Source organism: Halictus rubicundus, chromosome 8, assembly GCF_050948215.1.
Source record: "Halictus rubicundus isolate RS-2024b chromosome 8, iyHalRubi1_principal, whole genome shotgun sequence".
NCBI lineage: Eukaryota > Metazoa > Arthropoda > Insecta > Hymenoptera > Halictidae > Halictus > Halictus rubicundus.
The window spans coordinates 19,082,943-19,103,078 of NC_135156.1; the positions used below are offsets into that span (position 1 = coordinate 19,082,943).

The 20,136-nt window shown below is 47.6% G+C and overlaps 1 protein-coding gene across 10 annotated transcripts in view; it reads left to right on the top strand.

Annotated features, from left to right (window-relative positions):
- Nfi (Nuclear factor I) overlaps positions 1-20,136 on the top strand; it is an 80,633-nt gene that overhangs the window by 31,398 nt on the left and 29,099 nt on the right. For 6 of the 10 annotated variants that reach the window (XM_076791908.1, XM_076791910.1, XM_076791911.1 and 3 more), the window contains 4 exons: positions 10,691-10,882; positions 11,491-11,674; positions 19,060-19,113; positions 19,336-19,434. In XM_076791908.1, coding sequence (XP_076648023.1) covers positions 10,691-10,882; positions 11,491-11,674; positions 19,060-19,113; positions 19,336-19,434 — 529 coding nt within the window. The remainder of the gene's footprint in view (positions 1-10,690; positions 10,883-11,490; positions 11,675-19,059; positions 19,114-19,335; positions 19,435-20,136) is intronic. The other 4 variants (XM_076791909.1, XM_076791916.1, XM_076791914.1 and 1 more) reach the window with 2 other exon arrangements.

Consider the following 20,136-nt stretch of genomic DNA (forward strand, 5'->3'; position numbering starts at 1 on the left):
CAGAGTTCACGAAAGGTTTGAAACAGTGCTACCCAGTCGTATTATTAAAATCCAATTTCCTTCGAAAATAGCATACTCTGAACATTTTTCGCAGCTCGAGGAAAGAATTTTTCCGAAGTAAATTTATTTGAGGGTGTGCAACTCACCCCGAGGACCGGCGGTAGCACGCTCCCGGAATTTCCTACAAGGCAACTCGTCGGGAAGAGAGCGGTGGCGGTTCGAGTGGAGAAATCCGAAACACGAGGAGCATTTCGCAAGGAAATTTATGCGAAGGGGTTGCAACCCACTCCTCCTGTGGAGGCCGGTGAAAAAAATTCGAAATCCAGCAAAAATTTTATTTCCCCGCGCGCACGCCGCGCCGGGTGTGTCTAGTCGACTATAATTCGGACAATTCCCTACCCCGGATAACGACGCAACGGTCATAAAGGGGTTGCAGGGGGTCGGAGGGGAGCGGCGAGACTGCGGGGAAGTTTTTGAACGAGCTCAGCCCTTTAACACGCGTTACGGTGTAATTTCAGCGGCAGGATCGCTCTAAACGATATTCCAGGGCAACGAGAGAGGACGCTGGCCGCCGAGTCTCGAAACTTTTCCACCGGTGGTTTGGGGTAGACACGCCGGTTTCTAGGGGGTTGGGGGTTGATTCGCGAGGGGGAGGGAGTTGCGTTAAGGAACAGAAACCGTGAAGGAGGCCGGCGCCAAAGCCGGCGGGGGTGGTAGGCAGTTTTAATATTTAGATTCAATTACGAAAAGAAAGAAGGCATCGTTATGCGGCAAATTGTCGCAGCCTGCTGGACCGCGAAGAGGGGTGCGCTTTCCTACTCCTCTTTTTCTCTTTCTCTTTCTCGGCCATCTCTCGACAGAGGGAAAAAGTGGCCGAGAGGGTGAGGCGCGTTATATCGCGACGTAATGGACGCCTCGAGAGCGTTTTTCGGGTGCTTACTTCGCGAAAGTTATTGTTATTGGAGACACGAGAAACGGCCCGGCCTTCGGGGTGGCTTCCCTCGGAGGGGTGAAGTGCTTCTTGCCCTCTGTACATTATTTAACAATTAAAAAAGACCGGCGAGTGTCGTCCGCAGATCTACTTGGAAATTTTCGACGCCTTTTCGAAGTAGAGGAGGTTTCAACCCTCTGTCGATTTTATTCGGAATCCGGTAGGGGTTTTGAGGGACCTCTATGTTTCCGTGGATTTGCTAAAACATCTCCTGGTGAATTTATCGAAACGCCTTCTTGGTGGATTATAATTATAATTCGAAGAATTATTATTGGGGTTAGGCTATATGCTCTATGTAGTCTACAGAAGTTATGGACTCGAAGAATGAATTTGGTACGAACAGAAGAAAAATTACACCCCTTCGTCCCCTATTGGAGCGAAAGACCCGCGACTCGACAAGGAAATTCGAGCGCGAGACCATCGAACCACCCTGTATAAAATGCCCGCGTGCATCGGCCGGTTGTCTGTGTGTGTCGACTGTAAATGCGACTGCCCCCTCCCGGCCCTCCACCCCCGATGGATGGGGGAAGAAGGAAGGGGGAGGTTGACCCCACTCCGAAAATGCTCAACGGCGTCGTTGGTGTCGCCCCACCCGCCGCCTTCGACAGCCACCCCCCTTCTCACCCGAATCCCGTCTAGCAAACCCCCACCACGTCGCAGCCCTCCTCCTCCCCTCGCACCCCCGTCGCCGCAGAGCGAGTTACACGGAGAAGAGGCTCACGGGCTATTTTCAAGCGCGGGAAATAAAGCGCAGACCGCATTTTTAGCCTAACGGCCGACGGTCAGCTCGTTTTCGCCTTTCCTCGGCGCGGGAACGAGCAACGGGGCTGTTAAAGGGGACCTCGGCGTCTCTACACCCTCTCCCCTCACCCTCCAGAGGTTAATTGGGGTTGCGTAATTGAGCGGACGCGATTAAGGGCGCGGTTTCTTTCCGCTCGCGAGCGGATTTTGATTTTTCGCGCCTCCTTCACGGGACTTTTCTCGTTTCTTCGGTTCCTTAATGAACCTCTGATTAGTTTTTCGTGGAGTTTTCAGCTTCCGCGGTTTCTCGGTGAACAGCTAATTGTTTGTTAGTAATTTTTCATGCTGGAAAGTTGGTCGAAAATTGCGTCAATTTTTGGAGAAACGTGGGGTTGAATCTGGGGGGGGGGAATTTTGGGTTGAGTGTTTCAGTAATTGTTTGTTGATCGTGAGACCGTTGTGGACTTGATTTTTGAGGGTGTAGATTTTTTTGGAGGCGGAATAGGGTTTAGGGAAGGTGATGAGGGTTGAAGATGAGGTGAAACTTTTCTGGTTTTCAGTGTGGAATATTTTGCAGGCACTGAAGACAGAGCTGTACATCTTTATTGGTCAAGATTTTAGAACGATAATGGACCAGTAGTGAAGCACTACTGTACTGAATTCATCAATCTTTGAAACCAAGTTCGATCTGTTGCTTTTTGGTTTGACACCCAGACTTGAAACAAGTAGAGAGGCACTACCGTACTAAATTCTAAAAATTTGCCGGTTCCATGAAACCTTCTACGAACCAAACGAACGACAGTCTTCTTTGACCCAAATAGTGGCAATCTCATCAGAATTAGAATGAAACTGAATTTCGAACGGGATCAAATCCTAAATAAAATAAAAACGAGTCTCCCCTAAGGTGGCAGAATGCTAACCAATTGAGAGCAGTGCTGTTCAAATCCGCAGAAATCGGCGTCACCCGGTATACAGTATCGCGCGTACGTCGGCTAAATTCATTCGCGGGGCAGAACGACCGTAATACGTAATTTCGGTGCACGCGAATTCGAGGATGCGCTTAATGCAGTGGGCACACGTACGGGAGCATCGCGCGATAGTGCGGGTAGAATGTTAAAAGGCCGACCCGGCTAAAGAGAAACGGTAGAAAAAGCAAAGGGGAGGGGTGGTAGAAAAAGAGAAGAAAGAAGCAGAGAGAGAGAGGGGGGGGGGGGAGGGAGAGGAAAACAGTACGCGATTCGGCGGAGAGGAGAGAATTAAAACAGTTGGAAGTGAAAAATTGCGATAACGAGGAAACCTGGAATTTTGAGCGATTCGATTCGATTTGAGAGAGCGGATGGGTCTCACGTTTCACGCGCGGGCTCGATCGCACAGAGGAGTCTTTGACGCGGCACCAATTAAGTCGTCCTGTGCTCGATCGTCTATTCTAAGCGGCCGATTGTTACAAATTAGAGCCGGGTTTCTGAGCAGCATTAGGCTTTGAGCCGCGAACAACCAGCCCCCGGAGCCTCCGATCCAGTTATGTAAGTTGCTGCAGTGTTCTCGTCGCACCCGACACTCGCTGGTTCGTCTCGAACGCCTATCCCGCAAATCGATTACGCCAATTTCGGATCGTCCCTGCCCAACAGTCATCCCAATTTTATTTTGAAAAATTTTTCCAGTATTTTAATCGATCTTTCCTGGCTTCCAAAACACGTGGAAAACGTTGCAGAAGCGGCAACGTTATCCGTTCGAATTTCCCGCGATTTTTCTTATCGCGCATTTTACGTAACTTTGACAAATTAAGTTCGTGCAATTTAAAACAATAAAAAGATTAAAAGAAGTTTTCTAAGATTATTTTTAACACCCGGACTGTCAAACTGGAAACCTAAAAAATTCCATAAAATCCAAGTAAGTTATTTGATGAAATAAAAATTGAGAAAAATTAAATGTACGATATTGAGTGGTCCTCCAACTTTCTTGCATTTTACAGGTCCCAATCAAATTTGGTACGATGAATACATTAACGTAACAATTCATTTTAAAACCTGGACGAATAATTCCGTCACCCACGCATGGATGACGTGGCAGTCAACGCGTTAAGACAGTAGTTAGTTTTGTCACCGGAAAAAGGTTTCTCGTCGTAGGGGTTGAAGAAGTGGCATCGTCCGCGTAAGAAAGTACCCGGGCGTTCGTTTGAGCCCGCAGGGCAGGTATGCGTCGTGTCACATGGCGTCATGTATTCGCAGCTCGCGGCAAATCCAAAATAAATCGGCGGCAGCTGTTGCGTCCCGTGTTCCGGAGGTGCACGCCGCTGTTTTTCTTTCTTTTCGATCCGTTCCGTTCTTTGGACGCGAAACGCTCGAACAACAAGAACCCGACCGTTTTTCCAGGCGGTTCGAACTCCCCCGGGGAAATCTAATTGGAAATTGACTGTCCGAGGCCATCCTTTGTTTTTAGAGTACCGATCTCTTCTTCGTACAAATTCCCGTTTCATCGATAATCGTTTCGTAACGACCGAAACGGGGAAAAATTGAAGAAACAGAATTTTGTTCAAATTTTTCTTCACTTTTCTCACAAGCTCCGGGCTGTAAAGATTTAATAAAAATTGACCAAGTGTTCTTATACTTTGTTGATCGATCTGTCGAATGTAATGCAAAACCCTGGAATTTGAACTTTTATCTATAAAGTTCTGTCTGGAATTTCTGTACAACAATTGACTCGAGCATGAGATTGCAAAATTCCGAAAATGGCTGGCAAGCTTCAGAGGAATCTTCGCACGTTAAACTAATTGTAAGTCTGAGAGATCCGTTGTGTGCAAAAATCCTTAGTTTCGTCTATTTTTCTTCGAGTCCCTCCTACAAATTTAATTGGCACCAGCAGATAAATACTGAGAGGCAGATAAATCGTGAACGAAATCGCAGACAAAGTCTCCGAAAAACGTCTAGCACCCCGTCCGAAAGAGATCCCCGCGAAATCCTCGCAAAGTGCCGCTTCTCAGCCTAAAAGCTCGTCCATGACCAAAAACCGCTGTCAAAGGGGGCCGTTAGGATAGTGTCCACGTGGAACGCAACCGAGAGAGAGAGAGAGAGAGAGAGAGAGAGAGAGAGAGAGAGAGAGAGAGAGAGAGCGAGAGAGATAGAGACAAAGATAGCCAAGCGTAGCTCGAAGTAGGCGAGAGAGCAAGCAGAGAGTGGCCGAAAGTAGGGGCGGAGGGGTATCGTGGCAACCTGTTTCGCTTTTGTTTCACCCTCTTTCCCTTATTCTTTGGTCCTGGTCCGTGTACCGCTGCTGGTTGTGTCGTCGTGGTGGTCGTCGTCGTTCGGAAGAAGAAGAAGTAGCAGCACAGGACCTCGGGATGTAAAACGGAAATAGAAACGGGCCGAGGCAGCGTCGATGCTCTTCCGCGTTCCAACAATCGGGCCGCGTGTTTCTCTCTCTCTCTCCTCTCTCTCTCCTCTCTCTCTCTCTCTCTCTTTCTCTCTTGGACCGACTGCTGTTTCTCTCGCGTTTCTGTTCGGTCCACCCCCGCTTTCACCGGTGTCTTGCAGTAGCAGGAGCGGTCGGTTGTTCCTTGGTCCGCCACGGGCCTTTGTTTCTCCGTTGGTCTCGGATATTGCGATTGGTAGGCGGCGTCTGGTCCTCTCAGGATTACCTCCGGCCGATTCGCTGGCCCCCTTTTTAAGCCACTCTGCACGCCACTTCCGTTTCGATGTCGTCCCCGCATTCCCCGGATGTTTGTGCCCGAAATAGCTGCAGCTTTTGTGAATCCGTTTCTCTCTCTCTCTCACTCTCCCTCCCTTCCGTCTCACTCTCACGGTCTCTTTCCTTCTTTATCGCTACGGCTCCCTTCTCGGGAAGCAGATTCTCTCCGTTGCCGTCACTCCTCTCTTTCCCTCGCTTTCTCCGTCTTCTGGCCCGGTCGAGTTCTCCTTCAAGGCTGATATTGTCCGACGGCGTTTCTGGAAAATTTACCTTGCTCTCTCGCGCCGCTCACCGACGCGACGCGACGCGACGTCGCGACGAGACCATCGACGCTCGAGAGCATGCCTCCTTCTTTTGGCCAATGTTGCGAAATGTTTGGTGGTTCTTTGGGTCTTCGTGATCTCCTTACAACCCTTCGAGTTCGTCTAATTGTTGTGTTTCCAATGCTTTTGCGAAACCGTTAACCGAGAAAACAGACGATTTTTGGTCTGACACCGGCTGTCCGAATCTACCGACGTTCTATTTTGTCTGAAAGCATTTTCAGGGTGAATTTATGTTAAGACTGGATAGAATGGTCGTTTTCATTGCTACCTGAGAGTCGCCGTTCGTCCTCGAAGGGTTAATAGCGAGAGGACCGTAAGAGGACTTCGAACCGCGTCGAGGAATGATTTCCCCGAGAAATATGGAACGTCGAGGAAATATTCGAGAAGGGAGGCCCTTATCGAAGGGAACGAGGGTCGCGTAACAACCGTGTGTCTCGCGAGTCGGGCCGAATCCGTCGAGGTGGCGCTTATTTTCGGATAATCACGTCGGCCGGGACAAATTGTCGTCGCGGAAGCCGTTCCGGCCGTCCGTCCGCCGGGTATTTACGTTCAATTTCACTGGGCTGTATGTAACGAGGGCTCGTTGGCTCTCGAAGTGAGACGAATTCGATTACCACGGCTCCGGCTAGGAAGAACCAGAGAGAGAGAGAGAAGGGGGGGGGGGAGAAAGTCGAAGAAAAGAGTCCTGACTGCCTCCGGTGCCTCGGGACGATCGTACCCGCGGCTGTACGTGAACGTCTTACAGAAAGAAAAGCATAAAAATGAACCGCCCTCGACGAGATTTATTTACCTGGAGAAACTTACGGGCCTCTTATTCCATGCCCGACTCGTCCGGCTCGGAGAATTCTCGCTCGATAGGAATCGACGGAATTAGAGAAACCGGCGCGGCCGGCGATCGACCGTTCGAAGATTTTCCGTTTTCACCTGGGAACCCCGGACAAACTGCCTCGAGAGCACCCATAATTAAATGTTGAATATTTAACGCGACGCTCGTCACGCTTTCAAATCGTTTCGTTCAATCACAAAATTGATTTTTACCGGGGACTAAAAATAACAGTTACTCTAAAATTTTCTACGATTAAAAACATTGATAAAAAGTCGAATACATGTCGCGTCGATTGTCACGGTATAAATTCTGTAGTCTTCTAATTTTTATGTTTAATATATTCAGTGAATTGGTTTTGAGGTGTCGAATAAATTATTTAAACGTTATAGAATGTTTTCGGGAGCTTGATTCGATTGTAAATGTGTGGAACAAAGGAGAATAGGCGTTGGTATAACGATCCGTTTCCCGCGTCTGACAATGACCGGCACATTCTACTTGTCCCATTTTCACTGAATTATGTTATGTATTTCTCCGAGAGATGACCTTCCATGCTCGATATTGGATATTCCGAAAGATTTAGGATAGATTCAGCAGTGCATTAAATGCAGATGCTCCATCTATTCGAGCTTCGGCTCGTCCGACAATGACTCGTACGATCTACTAGACGTTTTATTTTCCGCAGTGACCTCTTGTAGTTGTTATTGGGTATATGGGGGCATAAAACAAACATCAAACGTAGCTACCCGATCGTCCTTTCTGGTATATCGACTGAGGACGGTTGGATCGATCTACCGGTGCCGTAAATCCTCTTGGAAACAATTCACAGTTCCTGTTATATCGCGAACACTAATAATACGTGAAATATTATTTCTCACGTTATTCTGAGACCCCATTACATCTTCGTGTACGGCTGTTCTATTTGACAGTTTAATTAGACCATTTTTAACAAACATTTTGAATTAAAACTGCTAAGGGATACCAAAATATAAAGGCACGCTATGGGCTAGCTTGAGAAAAAACTAAAAATATGCGTTCTTCCGGGGTTCGGTTCGCCTGTAATTGGTCCGGTGTCTGATAACGACAGGTGCGATCTACAAGCATTGGACTCGGGTCTCTCTCTCTCTCTCTCTCTCTCTCTCTCTCTCTCTGTGCCTCGCAGTTCTTGTTCGCGTTTTTCGCTGAAAATTTCAAGGCACGTACGCACACTCTCTCACGCACGGAAATGTCACGCGTACGGGTTCGACTCGTACTCGACTCGCTCGCAGCTCGGCCACGGCAGAGAACGCGCTGTGGGAGAGACCTGGTGCAGTTACGGTGCATCCTGCATAAACCCGATCAAGTATGCCGAGTGTGAAGGAGGGCCCCGCGAACGCACCGGCCACAAGCATATCGTGACATGCGTATGTACACCTAGGCGCGGCAGTTTACCTCGTTCACGCCGCCGATTTCTCGCGATGCTATTCGCGCTGGCCACGTCTACGTGTCTCAACGACCCCGTCCTCGGCAACCCCTTCAGCTCCCCTCTCCCCTCTTCTTTATTCTCTATCCTCTATCCTTTATCCTCTCCTCTTTCTTTCTTCGGTCTATTACTCGCGCAAGGCCATGAGAAACAGGACAAACAGCGAGCAAATATTTACACCTTTTTTTTCCTCGATACAAAAACAGTTATTTACTGTCGCAATAATTATGCGACACTTCGGAGAAGTTGAAAACCACGTCAGGTATTCTCTGACATTTTTTAGTAATTCACTATGCCTTATTTTTGAGGATCAAGCTACACACGTATGTGTGTCTTCAAAACGGTATAACTTTTTTCAGTATGTGTACAACCAACATAAATCTGCAAAACGCATATTTTGAATTTCCGTTGCAGGCTCAAATAAAAAAGTTTTGGAAAGCGTCGTTTTTATTTGCTCTTATAATTCCTAGCAATTGCAATTTTTTGAAAAAAAGGTCAGGTCGTTCGGTCCAATTAAAAAAAAGTTGTACCGTTTTAAAGGGCGTGCGAATATTTTCGCGAGCCAGTGCACGTACCAACGCCAAAATTGACACGCTCTCCGCGATACCACCGCATCCAGACAATCCTCGAATTAGAACCGTTCGGGTACGACTGCGCTCGATCAGATCATAGGCGCGACATCAAAAAGCGATAAACTCGGAAAATCCTCGGTCCGCGCATAAACCGGCAGCATCTCCTTGATTAAAGTCCGGCGCGGACCAGGGACAAGAGCCAGGTCAGGGACCAGAGTGGTAACAATTACCTAAATCTCCTCGGGGACCAAAGTAGCCGGTGCCGTCATGGTTGTTCGTGCATCTAAACGCGTTGTTTGGATCCGCGCGCGCTCGCGCGTATTTCGAGCCGGCGACGAGTGCACGGTTGGCGAATAAAATTCCGATGTCCAGGCGGCCACGGTCTGTCAGCGTGGAAAATCTCGCGTGCGTGAGAAGAGGATCGTTCGTCGCCGACGAAGAGGACGACGAAGAAGACGACGACGACGACGACCTAAGCGGAGCGCGTCGACGCCGATTATGCAGCGCACGCCCGCGGCCCTAGTCACCCGTGGAATAGCAAATGCACGGGTGCATAAGGTCCCTGAGAAATGCATTGAAAGCGCGCGGAATGCATCGCGCGACCAGCGGAGCCGATCTATCCCGCCTAGCCCCTTTCTGCCACGCACGTGCGAGCCGCGAAACTTTGTCGAAAGCCAGAAAGAGGCGGAGAACCCGCGTTTCTGCACGATCCGAGGCCCCCAGAACGACACGCAACCGCACGAACGCGAATCGCGAATCGCGAATCGCGAATAGCGACGTTTCCCGGAGCAGGAACCAGTCGCGATCCGCTCGCTGCCCTACCCTGCAATCTTTCCAATCAGTCGGAGACCCCCATCAAATTCGTTTCTTCGACGCAGCAACATTTTTACGTCTTTCTAGAGATTTTAGAGAGAGATTTTATTTTCAGCAGTTTCAGAGAACTTCTGTTTGGTGACTTTGAGCAATTTTCAGCTTCAGGAGTATGCGTTCAGACATTTTAAACAATATTTAGTCTTAGGATTGCCTTCTTACGAATTTCAAGTAATTCTTTGGTCCAAGGAACGTCTTTTCGTTAGGAGAGTTTTAGGTGATTCGTAGTTTCAGGAATACCTTTTTTGGAGTTTTCAGTAATTTTCATTTTTATTCGGCAATAATTGATCTCTCCTCGAGCGGGTCGACTCTCGCGTCACAGGGGCCGGAAATGGCAGCTGGGAGCATGGCTCTGTATCTGAAAGTTGGGCGAAATCAAGTTCAACCGTAGCGTTACATGCAGCCGCAGCGATATCGCTCGACGTGTTTACGTATCGCTTCCACCGGACTCTTTCAAATTCCTACTATTTATATACTGACCCACTAAACGCGTAGTCAACAACGATATAGTAAATTTCGAAAGCGGGTCGCTCCACTTCCGTCGCTCAGCATCGACAATGCAGATGCGCCTAGGCTCCTCCGCGGTAGCGTACCGAGTCTGATTATAAAGCTTCTACGTCGACGTTCGTCGCCGTCCTAAGGAGGGGGGGACGGGGCGAAGGGAGAGGGTGGGCTACGGGACAAGAAGAACGCGAGGAAGGTCAAGATATCGGACGAAAAAGGAAGGGGGGACACGACACGAGGCGGGCCGGGCCGGGCCGGGCCGGGCCGGGGAAACACGACGTGATCCCGCATATCGTTTCGTCGAATAGTTTGAGGTCGCCGGTTCCTTTGGTCCCGAGCCATCGAGTTTGTAAACTCGAGAAACTTTCCGGATCAACAGCTGCCGCGGGACATCGATACCGCGAAACTTCGGAATATGCTTCTTGTAACATTTATGATGCATCGTCTGCTCGGACCCACCCGACTCTCCCACTGTCTGCGAATGTTTCGCTAGCTTTCTCCCCTAGGAAACTCCCCGGGTCCTGCACGATTGACTCCTCGCAACGAGCTTTCTTCTTCTTCTCCTCTTCCCGTGCCGGATTTTCCGATTCTACGACCGAAATGGCCCGACGACGGATGAATTTTTCGACTCTTTTTATAGAGAAATACCAATGTGAATTTCATGGGTTGGCTGGATTAGTGGAACAGCGATGAAACGAAGACACGTTTTCTCTGTTGCAGAACGAGAAGCTGGAGGTGAAACAGAAATGGGCCTCGCGGCTTCTAGGCAAGTTACGAAAGGATATCACGCAGGAGTACAGGGAGGACTTCGTGCTGAGTATCACGGGGAAGAGGCCAGCCATGTGTGTCCTTAGTAATCCTGACCAGAAGGGCAAGATGCGTCGGATCGATTGCCTGCGTCAGGCGGATAAGGTGCGTCTGACCACGGACTTCCTAATCTACTTGTCGCGATCCTCCCTTCTTCGTTCTACCCATTCGTCTTAACCCTTTCTTGAATATGTAGACCTAGAACTTTTTTTTCTAAAGATGCAACTCTTTTCCTAGAGACGAATCACTGGACGGCGAATTTGTATGCAAAATAGAAATTGTATGCGTCGATTGCAAGGGACTGGAAAGTATTCGTTTCTTCCTGCATCAATTTTCATTAGTTGCCGATAATATATTTGATATTTGACCTAACAATTTTCGTAATAAACCCGACAAATCCGCAGTCTAAATATCACTTTGGAAATGTCGATCGACGCGACGGATTTGGACAATGTTCGCGTGTACGCGTCGGTATCGGCACAAGCATCGTACCCGGTTCCGAATTGGCCTCGGCGAGTTGGGGTAGTTTCCCCTCGTGTCCCCAGGCCGTCAACTCCACCCCCGGAGATCGTCCGAGTCTCGAGCATCTCGAGCGTCGATGGACCGTTCGAAAAGTCCGGGACCGGAAATCGGTCTGCTCGGGTTGTTGCCGAGGTTCCGGTGGTTCGAACAGCGGCCAATAAACGATCGTGTCTCCGTCGGTTGTTCCGCAGGTATGGAGGTTGGACCTGGTGATGGTGATCCTCTTCAAGGCAATTCCGTTGGAGTCGACGGACGGGGAACGGCTTGAGAAGACTGCGGAATGCGCTCAGCCGGGTCTCTGCGTCAACCCCTATCACATCAACGTCTCCGTCCGGGAACTCGATCTCTACCTCGCCAATTTTATCACCAGCCACGGTAAGCGATCGTCCACGCAAACCTTTTGTCACCGTATCCACTCAACACTCCATCTTATCGTAGAATTCCGATCACAAAAAATATTACAAGAGGATCCATGCATGTTGATCGCCCGGATTTTCCTTTGATATTGCCACTATTTCGTCTTTACCTTTGATATTGTCACTATTTTGTGTTTCGCTTGACTTTTGTCGTAAATGCGAAAACTAGCAGACATAGAAAAAAAAAAGAATGAAAATTACTGGAATTTTAGATCACAGGTAACGCCGCAATCTTGTTAGGTACCTGACTGTAAATTTAGGTCCGCGTGACCCGATACATCTCCACGTTCCAGTAAAAATCGATTTTCCTCTTTTCAGGAGATAGTTAGATCTCGTGTCTCGATTCACGATCGTGGCCGAGCCACCTCGTGGCTTTGCCACGGTTTCAGCGTTCATTCACCGTCGCCTGTCCGTCCATTCAAAGTGTCCGCGGTGCACTCGGCTTCGATTCAAAGTTTCTTGGAACGCTCTGCCAATTCCACCGGCCCCCCATACAACAACGGGGCAGTGTTGTTCATGGGCGGGCTCTGTGTTTTGCCCGCGCAGAGTTTCCCGCCATTTTCAAACGTGCCACGCTACGTCGTCGTCGCCGGTACAAAGACCCGTCGCGATCTACATACGACGATCCACACGGTTGGCAAGACCTTCGCGAACCCGTCCGAGGATCGGCTTCAAGAATAGTCGATCTTGTCCACCGTCCAAGGTATTCGATCGTTTCGCGTTCCATGACTCGATCGAGTTAAACCCCCGCCACGTCGTTCTTTTCTCGGCACGGATTCTAGATCGGTTAATCGATCGCGATCTATCCCTCCTTTCTCGTCACTCGTTTCTTCCAGTTGCTACTCGGATCGATTTGCCGGACATTTAGGCACGAATTTTTTAATAGTCTCAGGATGCTTCCATTTTTATTTCGAGAAAGATTTCATATTTCAAGATGAAATTCTCAATTAGATCCTTCGTATAACGTTCTAAGAGATCCTTCTTACTCCGTGTCTTTTTGAAACCGATTCTAGATCGAGGAGACCGGTGTTTGGTCTCGAATAAGTAGGTTAAAACATTTGTGAAAAACAGATGCATTAAGATTCGAATGGACCCATGTTTCAGAAAAGATGTTCTATAAAAATCGAACAAGCTGAAAAAATTGGCTTTCATCTCCAAATATACTGAAAAAGGCTGGCGTGTATAGTGTCTCGAAGGGATTTCGTGAAAGGTGATGCAAAAGGGGGAAGCGAACCGAGCCCGGGTGCGTTGATCGACCGTCTGATCGATCGGCTGGCAGAAGGCTGTCTCGCGACTGGCATGGTCCGCCGGTTCTTTCATTCGTGTTTCATCGAACTCGCTGACTGACTCAGTGGTGAAACACGTGATTTCCGTGCGCGCGTCCTGGCAGCCCGACCACGAAGACGAGACCACGAGACCACGAGACCACGAGACCGGACGAACCTGTTCCGCGATCGTAGAGGAGCTGGCTCTGGTAGTCCGGGCCCGCACACACCGCTTGGCAGCCGGCTTTCTAATGTTTACAGCCGGTTGACGCAAAAATTGGCGAGGCCTACCGCCACCACCTACGAGAAAGAGAAAAAAACGCGCGGCTGCCAAGACATGGGGTAGGTTAGGCACTCTCTCCAGATGGCTCGGTTTCTTGATCTCTCATTCAGCTTCCTCGGACCGGCGCGGCGCCGCGCCGCGCCTCGATCCTCGTTCCCCTCGAATCGTCCAAACGGAAAATATAACATCGTTTCTACGATCCACACTGATCTAGAGATTGTAAGAAAACAATTACCGTTCTCCCCAGACCACAGACTTTAATTATTTCGCGGAGCGAACTTTTTCATATTTTTGCCAGGTAGAATACCAAAACGTGATCGCAACTATTACTGTTTTTTTCTTCTTAATTTTCTACAATCAGCTGGAAATCAACCGAAGAAGTTGAGCAGAATGAACTCTTTTTCTAACCGAATAAATTAAACAAATTACACGGAGATTTAGCACACTATTCGAATCTTGTTAGAACGAAATTCCCACTTAACCAAGACGTCCCCAAGCATAAAGTATCAATCCTACAGCGATCCTCGCTAGAGTCTAGAACCTCTTCGTCACTGCCAACCGAAGCTCAGCCACTTGTTCCAATAAAAGCTCCGAAGAGAAATCGTTGAACCACTGCTCGACAGTTGCCACGATTTCATCAAACATTTGAACAGAATTCCAGAATCGAAATTCTGTAGAAACGAACCCGTTGGCGAAAGGAACTAACCGGAAGTCTGGGTCTCCTCTGCTGGAAGCGAGCGCTTCGTTGTCGGTATCTATGGCAGCGAGTTTGGCGGTCGAGGCGCCACGTGGCCGCCGAATTAATTCACAAAGCCGACGGAGACCGTGCGGAAGAAAGCTGGCCGGCCGGCCGGTCGGTCGGTCGGTTGCACGCGACGAACGATCAACATCATAAAAATTCCTGGCCCTCTGTAAATATACAACGCCGGCACCACAATAATATAAACTCGGTGGCTGCCAAGCCGTGCCGGATAGCCGAAGACTATATCCCGGACCCTTTCGGATTATCCGAGCGACTCGGCGATCATGCTCTCGCGCTCGTGCTGTCTCGAGAGAGAGCGCGCACGCCTTGGCTATGCTAAAAGTAGACACTTGCCTGCGTTCGGTTCGTTTCGACTGACCTAATAGACGGTATTATTATAGAAGGGAAGTACACCGGGACACACGGGGACCAGGGATGCCTAATATTTCAATCCTGGCCGAGTTCGATCGCTACCAGCGGCCCCGTTGTCACGGTTAGCGAAAGATCGATCGCTCGGTTTAATATTCGTCCCTTTCTCACACCGGATTACTCTGCTCCCGAATTCACGTTTTCACTGTCAACCATCCAAAGAACCCACATCTCCAACGTTTCCTATTCTTCTCCTTCGGTCTTCGGTGTTTCGTCCTAACACGAACATCCTTAAACCAACATTTTTCATGTTTCCTATTTGTATAAACATCTCCAATGTTTCTTCTCTATACGAACATCTGCAATGTTCCGTATTGATACGAACATCCACAATGTTCTTTATTTGTGCGAACACCTTCGGTTCTTCTTCTTTATACGAACATCTTTATACAAAGATTTTTATACAGACATCTTTGTAACAACATTTTTTGACGAACAGTCTTGTAACGAACGTCTTCATATGATCATTTTTGTACGAAGGTTTTTGTATGACCGTGTTCGTATGGACGTTTTTGTGGATGATCTTTTGCACGAACGTGTCCAATGAGAGGTGGATGGGGCGTCCACGTGGCATGGTTGATTCACCGTGGTGCGTTGGAAACGCGACCAGAGGGACCCCGGTCTATTCCGGATAACCGGAGTCGCTTGGCCGTCTAAAACGGAGCTTTAGCTCTCTGGGAGCGAGAGCGAGACCGATGACGGTGGCATCGCGAAAATGCGATGTCCGAGAACGACACGCGTGGAGGCACCTGTCCTCTCCTCTAACACTTTCATAAGAGACGATGATACTTACGCAACCCGGGCCGGCGCGGCGCGGCGCGGCGCGGCGCGGCAGGGCGATATTTAGCTCTTAGGGCGAATACGCGCGCCGGACGAAACTCGCACGACGCTTCGACGCCTTGCGAACTATTCGCCCCGCTTACCCTGTCATTGCTATGCGAATATCGATATACTCGCTGGTGAATTGTTATCGGGAATCCTTGGGATAGCGTGGATAGCTTTGAAATGATCTTTCTCCTTTTCTTATCGGGAGCCTTGAATTTTTATTCGCTGAAATCTCGCTGATAAACTTCTCTGGGTCTTTCGACTACCCTTTCAGAATGCTCGAGGGTGATTTTTTATTTTTGTGTCTCTCTTCGAGTTCTAATTAATTCCTCGGCCTTCTTTTTTGTTTTATTTAATTTTCACGTTTGAAATCTTTGTTCTCGAGTTCTAATCAATTTCTCGACCCCAAACCACCCTCTAAGCACGTCAGAATTATAGTTCAATTTTTGTTACCTCGAATGGCAGATATTTGGGTATTCGAGGGTGGATTGTTGTGCCAAATTTTTGCAGATTACCTTATCGTTCGTCAAGCAACCCTTCCGGAGATGCGTGAAGTGGCTTTTAATTTTTATTATGCCGAGTCGTGTATGTCCCACTGTCATGGGGTGGGCTTTACGTCTGCGGTCGAAGCAATAATTTTGTAATGAACTTTTTGGATGCACAGGCTCGTAAAAACGCTCGCGTCCTCGTCGGTGTGTCGCGCACGCGAGCATGTGACCATGCGTGCCGATGTGTGCTCGCTCTATAAATAAATAGGCGACGGACATCTTGTACCGCTATCTTTCTCTCTCTCTCTCTCTCTCTCTCTCTCTCTCTCTCTCTCTCTCTCTCTCTCTCCCTCTCTCCCTATCTCTTTTTCAGCCACCGCGCTCGCTTATATGTTTGATTTTCATTCGTGCCGCTGCGAATACCTGAAATGAATATTCTCGTTCCTCTGCTCATGGTCCGTAACCGTTTCAAAGGGTCGAATGAATCGAAAAATACCCCTCTTACCTGTAATTAACCCTTCCATCTCTTGATCCTCGCGGTCGTCTGTTCGTTGTTTAATCAACTAAAAGAAAAACTTTTTTCACCATCTGAAAGGATCAATTTTTCTGACATTTTGAATTGATTGTCCCAGAGAAGATGTTTTACGTGTTTGCGTCCTCAGGGAGGACAGTTAGGGGATGAAATTAGCATGAACCAGTGTCGAATGGAAAGAGGAGGCTCTCGACGGTGTTATTGAAATTTATTAACAGCGAGGTGGATCTAGGTTAATTATCTTGACCCCCTTGTGACGTTCGAAAGGGCGGAAATTGGGGGTTGAAATGGATATTGATCGGTATTAAATGAAACAGAAGGGTTAATTTCGCTAACGAAGTTTGCGTACGAGCGGACCGACCCTGGATGATGCTGCTGAATTCTGATGAGTTTCCCTGGTAATTCAATTCTTCAAGATCGCGACTCTAATCGCGATAACTTACAAAATAAAATAATCTAAAAAAGCTGATCAAATTAATTGTCTACCGTTTGCTATTTAAAGTTACAGCACACGGTATAGTATTCAGAGGCTCCACGACGTTCTTCTGTCAGATCGTTTCAACATTTTACGAAGGAGTTGCGTCGATGAAACATTTCAAAATGGCGGTAGTGAACGCGTTAATATCATTGCAGACGGTTTTTAGACGAAGGAGGATCGGGAAGGGGAAATTAGGTTTGCGAAACGTTTCGAAGATGTCGCGAAAAACAAGCGTGCGTCGCGATGTCCTTGACGGTGTTCACCGTGGCTGTTCGGGATCGCAGTCGCTCATGGATCGCATGGTGTCAACAGATCTCTCTCCGGGACTCTATTATCGTTCCAAGACCGTGTGTATCTATCGGGCTCCGAAAATTGCTGCGTCGCGACGCACCACGCACCTGTCGACCACCGGCAGACTAATTTTGCTGGTACACTCGGGGAGGATCCTCCCTGTCGCGGTGTCGCAATTAATTTCCCGAGAAAACGATGCCGATTGCGCAAAACCCATCGACGCCGACGAAGCGACCATTTTGGAGGCGATTTTCTTTAGCGTCACACCGTCTCGACCACTTACCAACCGAATTTTCCTCATTATTTATGCGCGCTGCCAACCGGGGACCATTTCACGAATCGATGGAAATAGAGCACCTTGAGTAAACAAACTTCTATACGCCGCAAATCGTTCCATTAATTTAAAAACGCCACTGTTGACGGCCGGTGTCACCTGCTTCTAAAAATATTCGTCACAGTCGATGAAAATTAAATCTTAGAGAGGCACCCGAATCCAGTGTCAAAGAATTTTGCCGTGGAATTAATTTAGATAGTTGACTACCAGTGTCGGTTATTTTTAAAAATATTATAGAGTCGATATAAAAATTTGATCGAGGATACCTGAATCGAATAGCAAAGTTTAAAGAATTTCGTGGCATGTTTTGCAGAGTGGTATATATTTTGAAGGATCCAGCGTAATTTGATATTCTAAAATGAACGATTTCCTCCGGAAATTATTTAGTCGATCGATAGTCTGAATTAAGAACACGTTTCTGTGGTTGTATCAAGTTTACAGAGGAGACGAGATGGCATCAAGTCGTGTCTAAATGATTTTCCGTGCAGTTGTGCACCGTTCTCTTTCGGAGAAATTGGAACAGACGCTGAAATGTTTCATTGCTGAATTTGTCAGACGAATTTCTGCTACTCCGAATTAAGAGTAGATTTCTATAATTACATCAAGTTTGCAGGAGAGAACAAGATGGTATCAAATTCACATTTTCGCCCGTTCGATCAAAAGCGAATTGTTCGAATCGAACGAAACATTTTCGTGTCACGTTAAAATTATTTTACCTTGCAAAGAAGCACGATAAATAGTAATACAAAACTGATTTATATTTGGTATCGAGTTTATTCGTTGAACCATTCAGCAGACGATCCCTCAATATTAAAATTAGCATTTTCGCGAAAGGAGGTCATTTATCCACAAAATCGGAGGTTGAAGTACCGGAGCAATAAGCAGAACTTATCGTTCGAAACGGCGATATAAAGGTTGAGCCGCAATTAAAAATAACCGGGGAGTGAACGTATGTTTGTTAACGTCTATTTATAATCGTCGGTAGGTTTTCTGCGACGAGATTCACGGGCCCGTTGTCGAACAGGACCGCGAGGAAACGGCCGGGACACGGTCATTGTGAAACATGATTTTCGCGAACGAACATTCGAGATGGACATTCGTTGATCTAATCCAGCCCTCGATAATTCCCCGAGCATCCCCTTCCAACCCTACCGAGCCAATTCCTCCGAGGAACTTGAACACACGTTCCGGGCTCTCGTGTATTTCGGTGGTATGTTGCGTAATGAGATTTGCGTAAGGTACCACGATATAAAACACCGTGTGACAGCGAAGGTGAGATGGGCCACGAGGAAAACGTTTCCCGAAAATCCGCCGGAAATGCTCGACCTTTCGGCTCGAATCGGTTTTGAAAATTTCCGACACGCCGCACAGCAGGGACCAAGATCAACGGTTATTCTAAAATTATTATTGAAATTGAAGATAATCTACACAAAAAAATTCGAAGAAAAAAGTTAAGGAAAGAAAGAAATTAATTTTGAAGGTTTCCGAAGAAAAGTGACAATTTCGAAGAATCGAGAAGTTAGAATCTGAACTTTCGTCGCTCCTTTGAGAGAATATAAAAATTTAAACTGGTGTCTACATCTCGAAATTATTATCTGGAGTATTATTGGCTCGGCTGAAGTATTTTCAATTCGTTGCACAATTGACTAACATTGTCGGTGTGGTTTGTTGTTTCAGAGGTCCTAAACGGCATCTGCAACGCGAGCAAGGAGGAAGAGAGGCGGCGAAAAGGTAAAACTCTTCTACTCTCGTCGACAAAAAAGAAAAAAGAAAAAAAAAAAAAAGAAAAGACACCTGCAACTGTCTGTAATAATTCATTGGACGCCTAACGTATCATCGATTGAACCTTGCCAGTTCAATCGATGTCCGCTATCTGTAAAAAAAAGTAACAAAGAAAAAAGAAAAACTAATCTTACGGACGATTAAAGATGGCGGACTGGGTTCTGTTCCCAGGTGCAGGCTACCACGAACTATATAACGGTGTTGTCTGCAATGACACGATCCTTGCGACAGGTGTCTTCAGCTCGAAGGAGCTCTGGATGCTTTCAAAAGGTACGACGAATCTCTCATTTACCACTAATTTCGAAAAAGAAAACCGGCGTCTGTCTTTCTCTTTCGCTCTGTTTCGACGCGTTCTTTCTGTTTTTGCATGAAAGACTCTCAAAGAATATCGAAAGTCTCCAGTCTATTGTCCGAATAAAAAAAGAATCGAAGAATTACCAAAAACAAAAAAAAAAAAAATAGCAAGAAAGAAAGAAAGAAAGAAAAAATACGTTCGAACCGAAAATTAAAGAAACATAATGAGAAGAACACATTTCGATTAGAATCGCGTTTCACGGATGCTTTCGAAAGGTAATCAATAAATCGATATCTGGAGAACCTTTTGAAAGCATCCTTTTCAGACGTACGAACGAGATTCGCCCGGATAAAAACCAGTTGAATTACCGAGAATGAATTTTTGATGATCGAGGACGTTCAGTTCCTTTGATAGGCCCCGGTTTTATCGTCGGGAACGTCGACGGTGAACGAACAGCGGTATTTTTAGAGGCGGAATGCGATTCGCGGCGCTGCCCACTTGACAGTTATCCTTTCGACGTGCCCCGGGACCGGGACCGGGACCGGGACCGGGACCGGGACCACTTCACACTACTCTTTTGATATCAAGGACCTTATGAATGACCGGCACGCGGTTCCGTTCCTACGCATATCTCGCAGTTCTCGACCGATATCACCCGCGGAATTCGATTCGCGGAC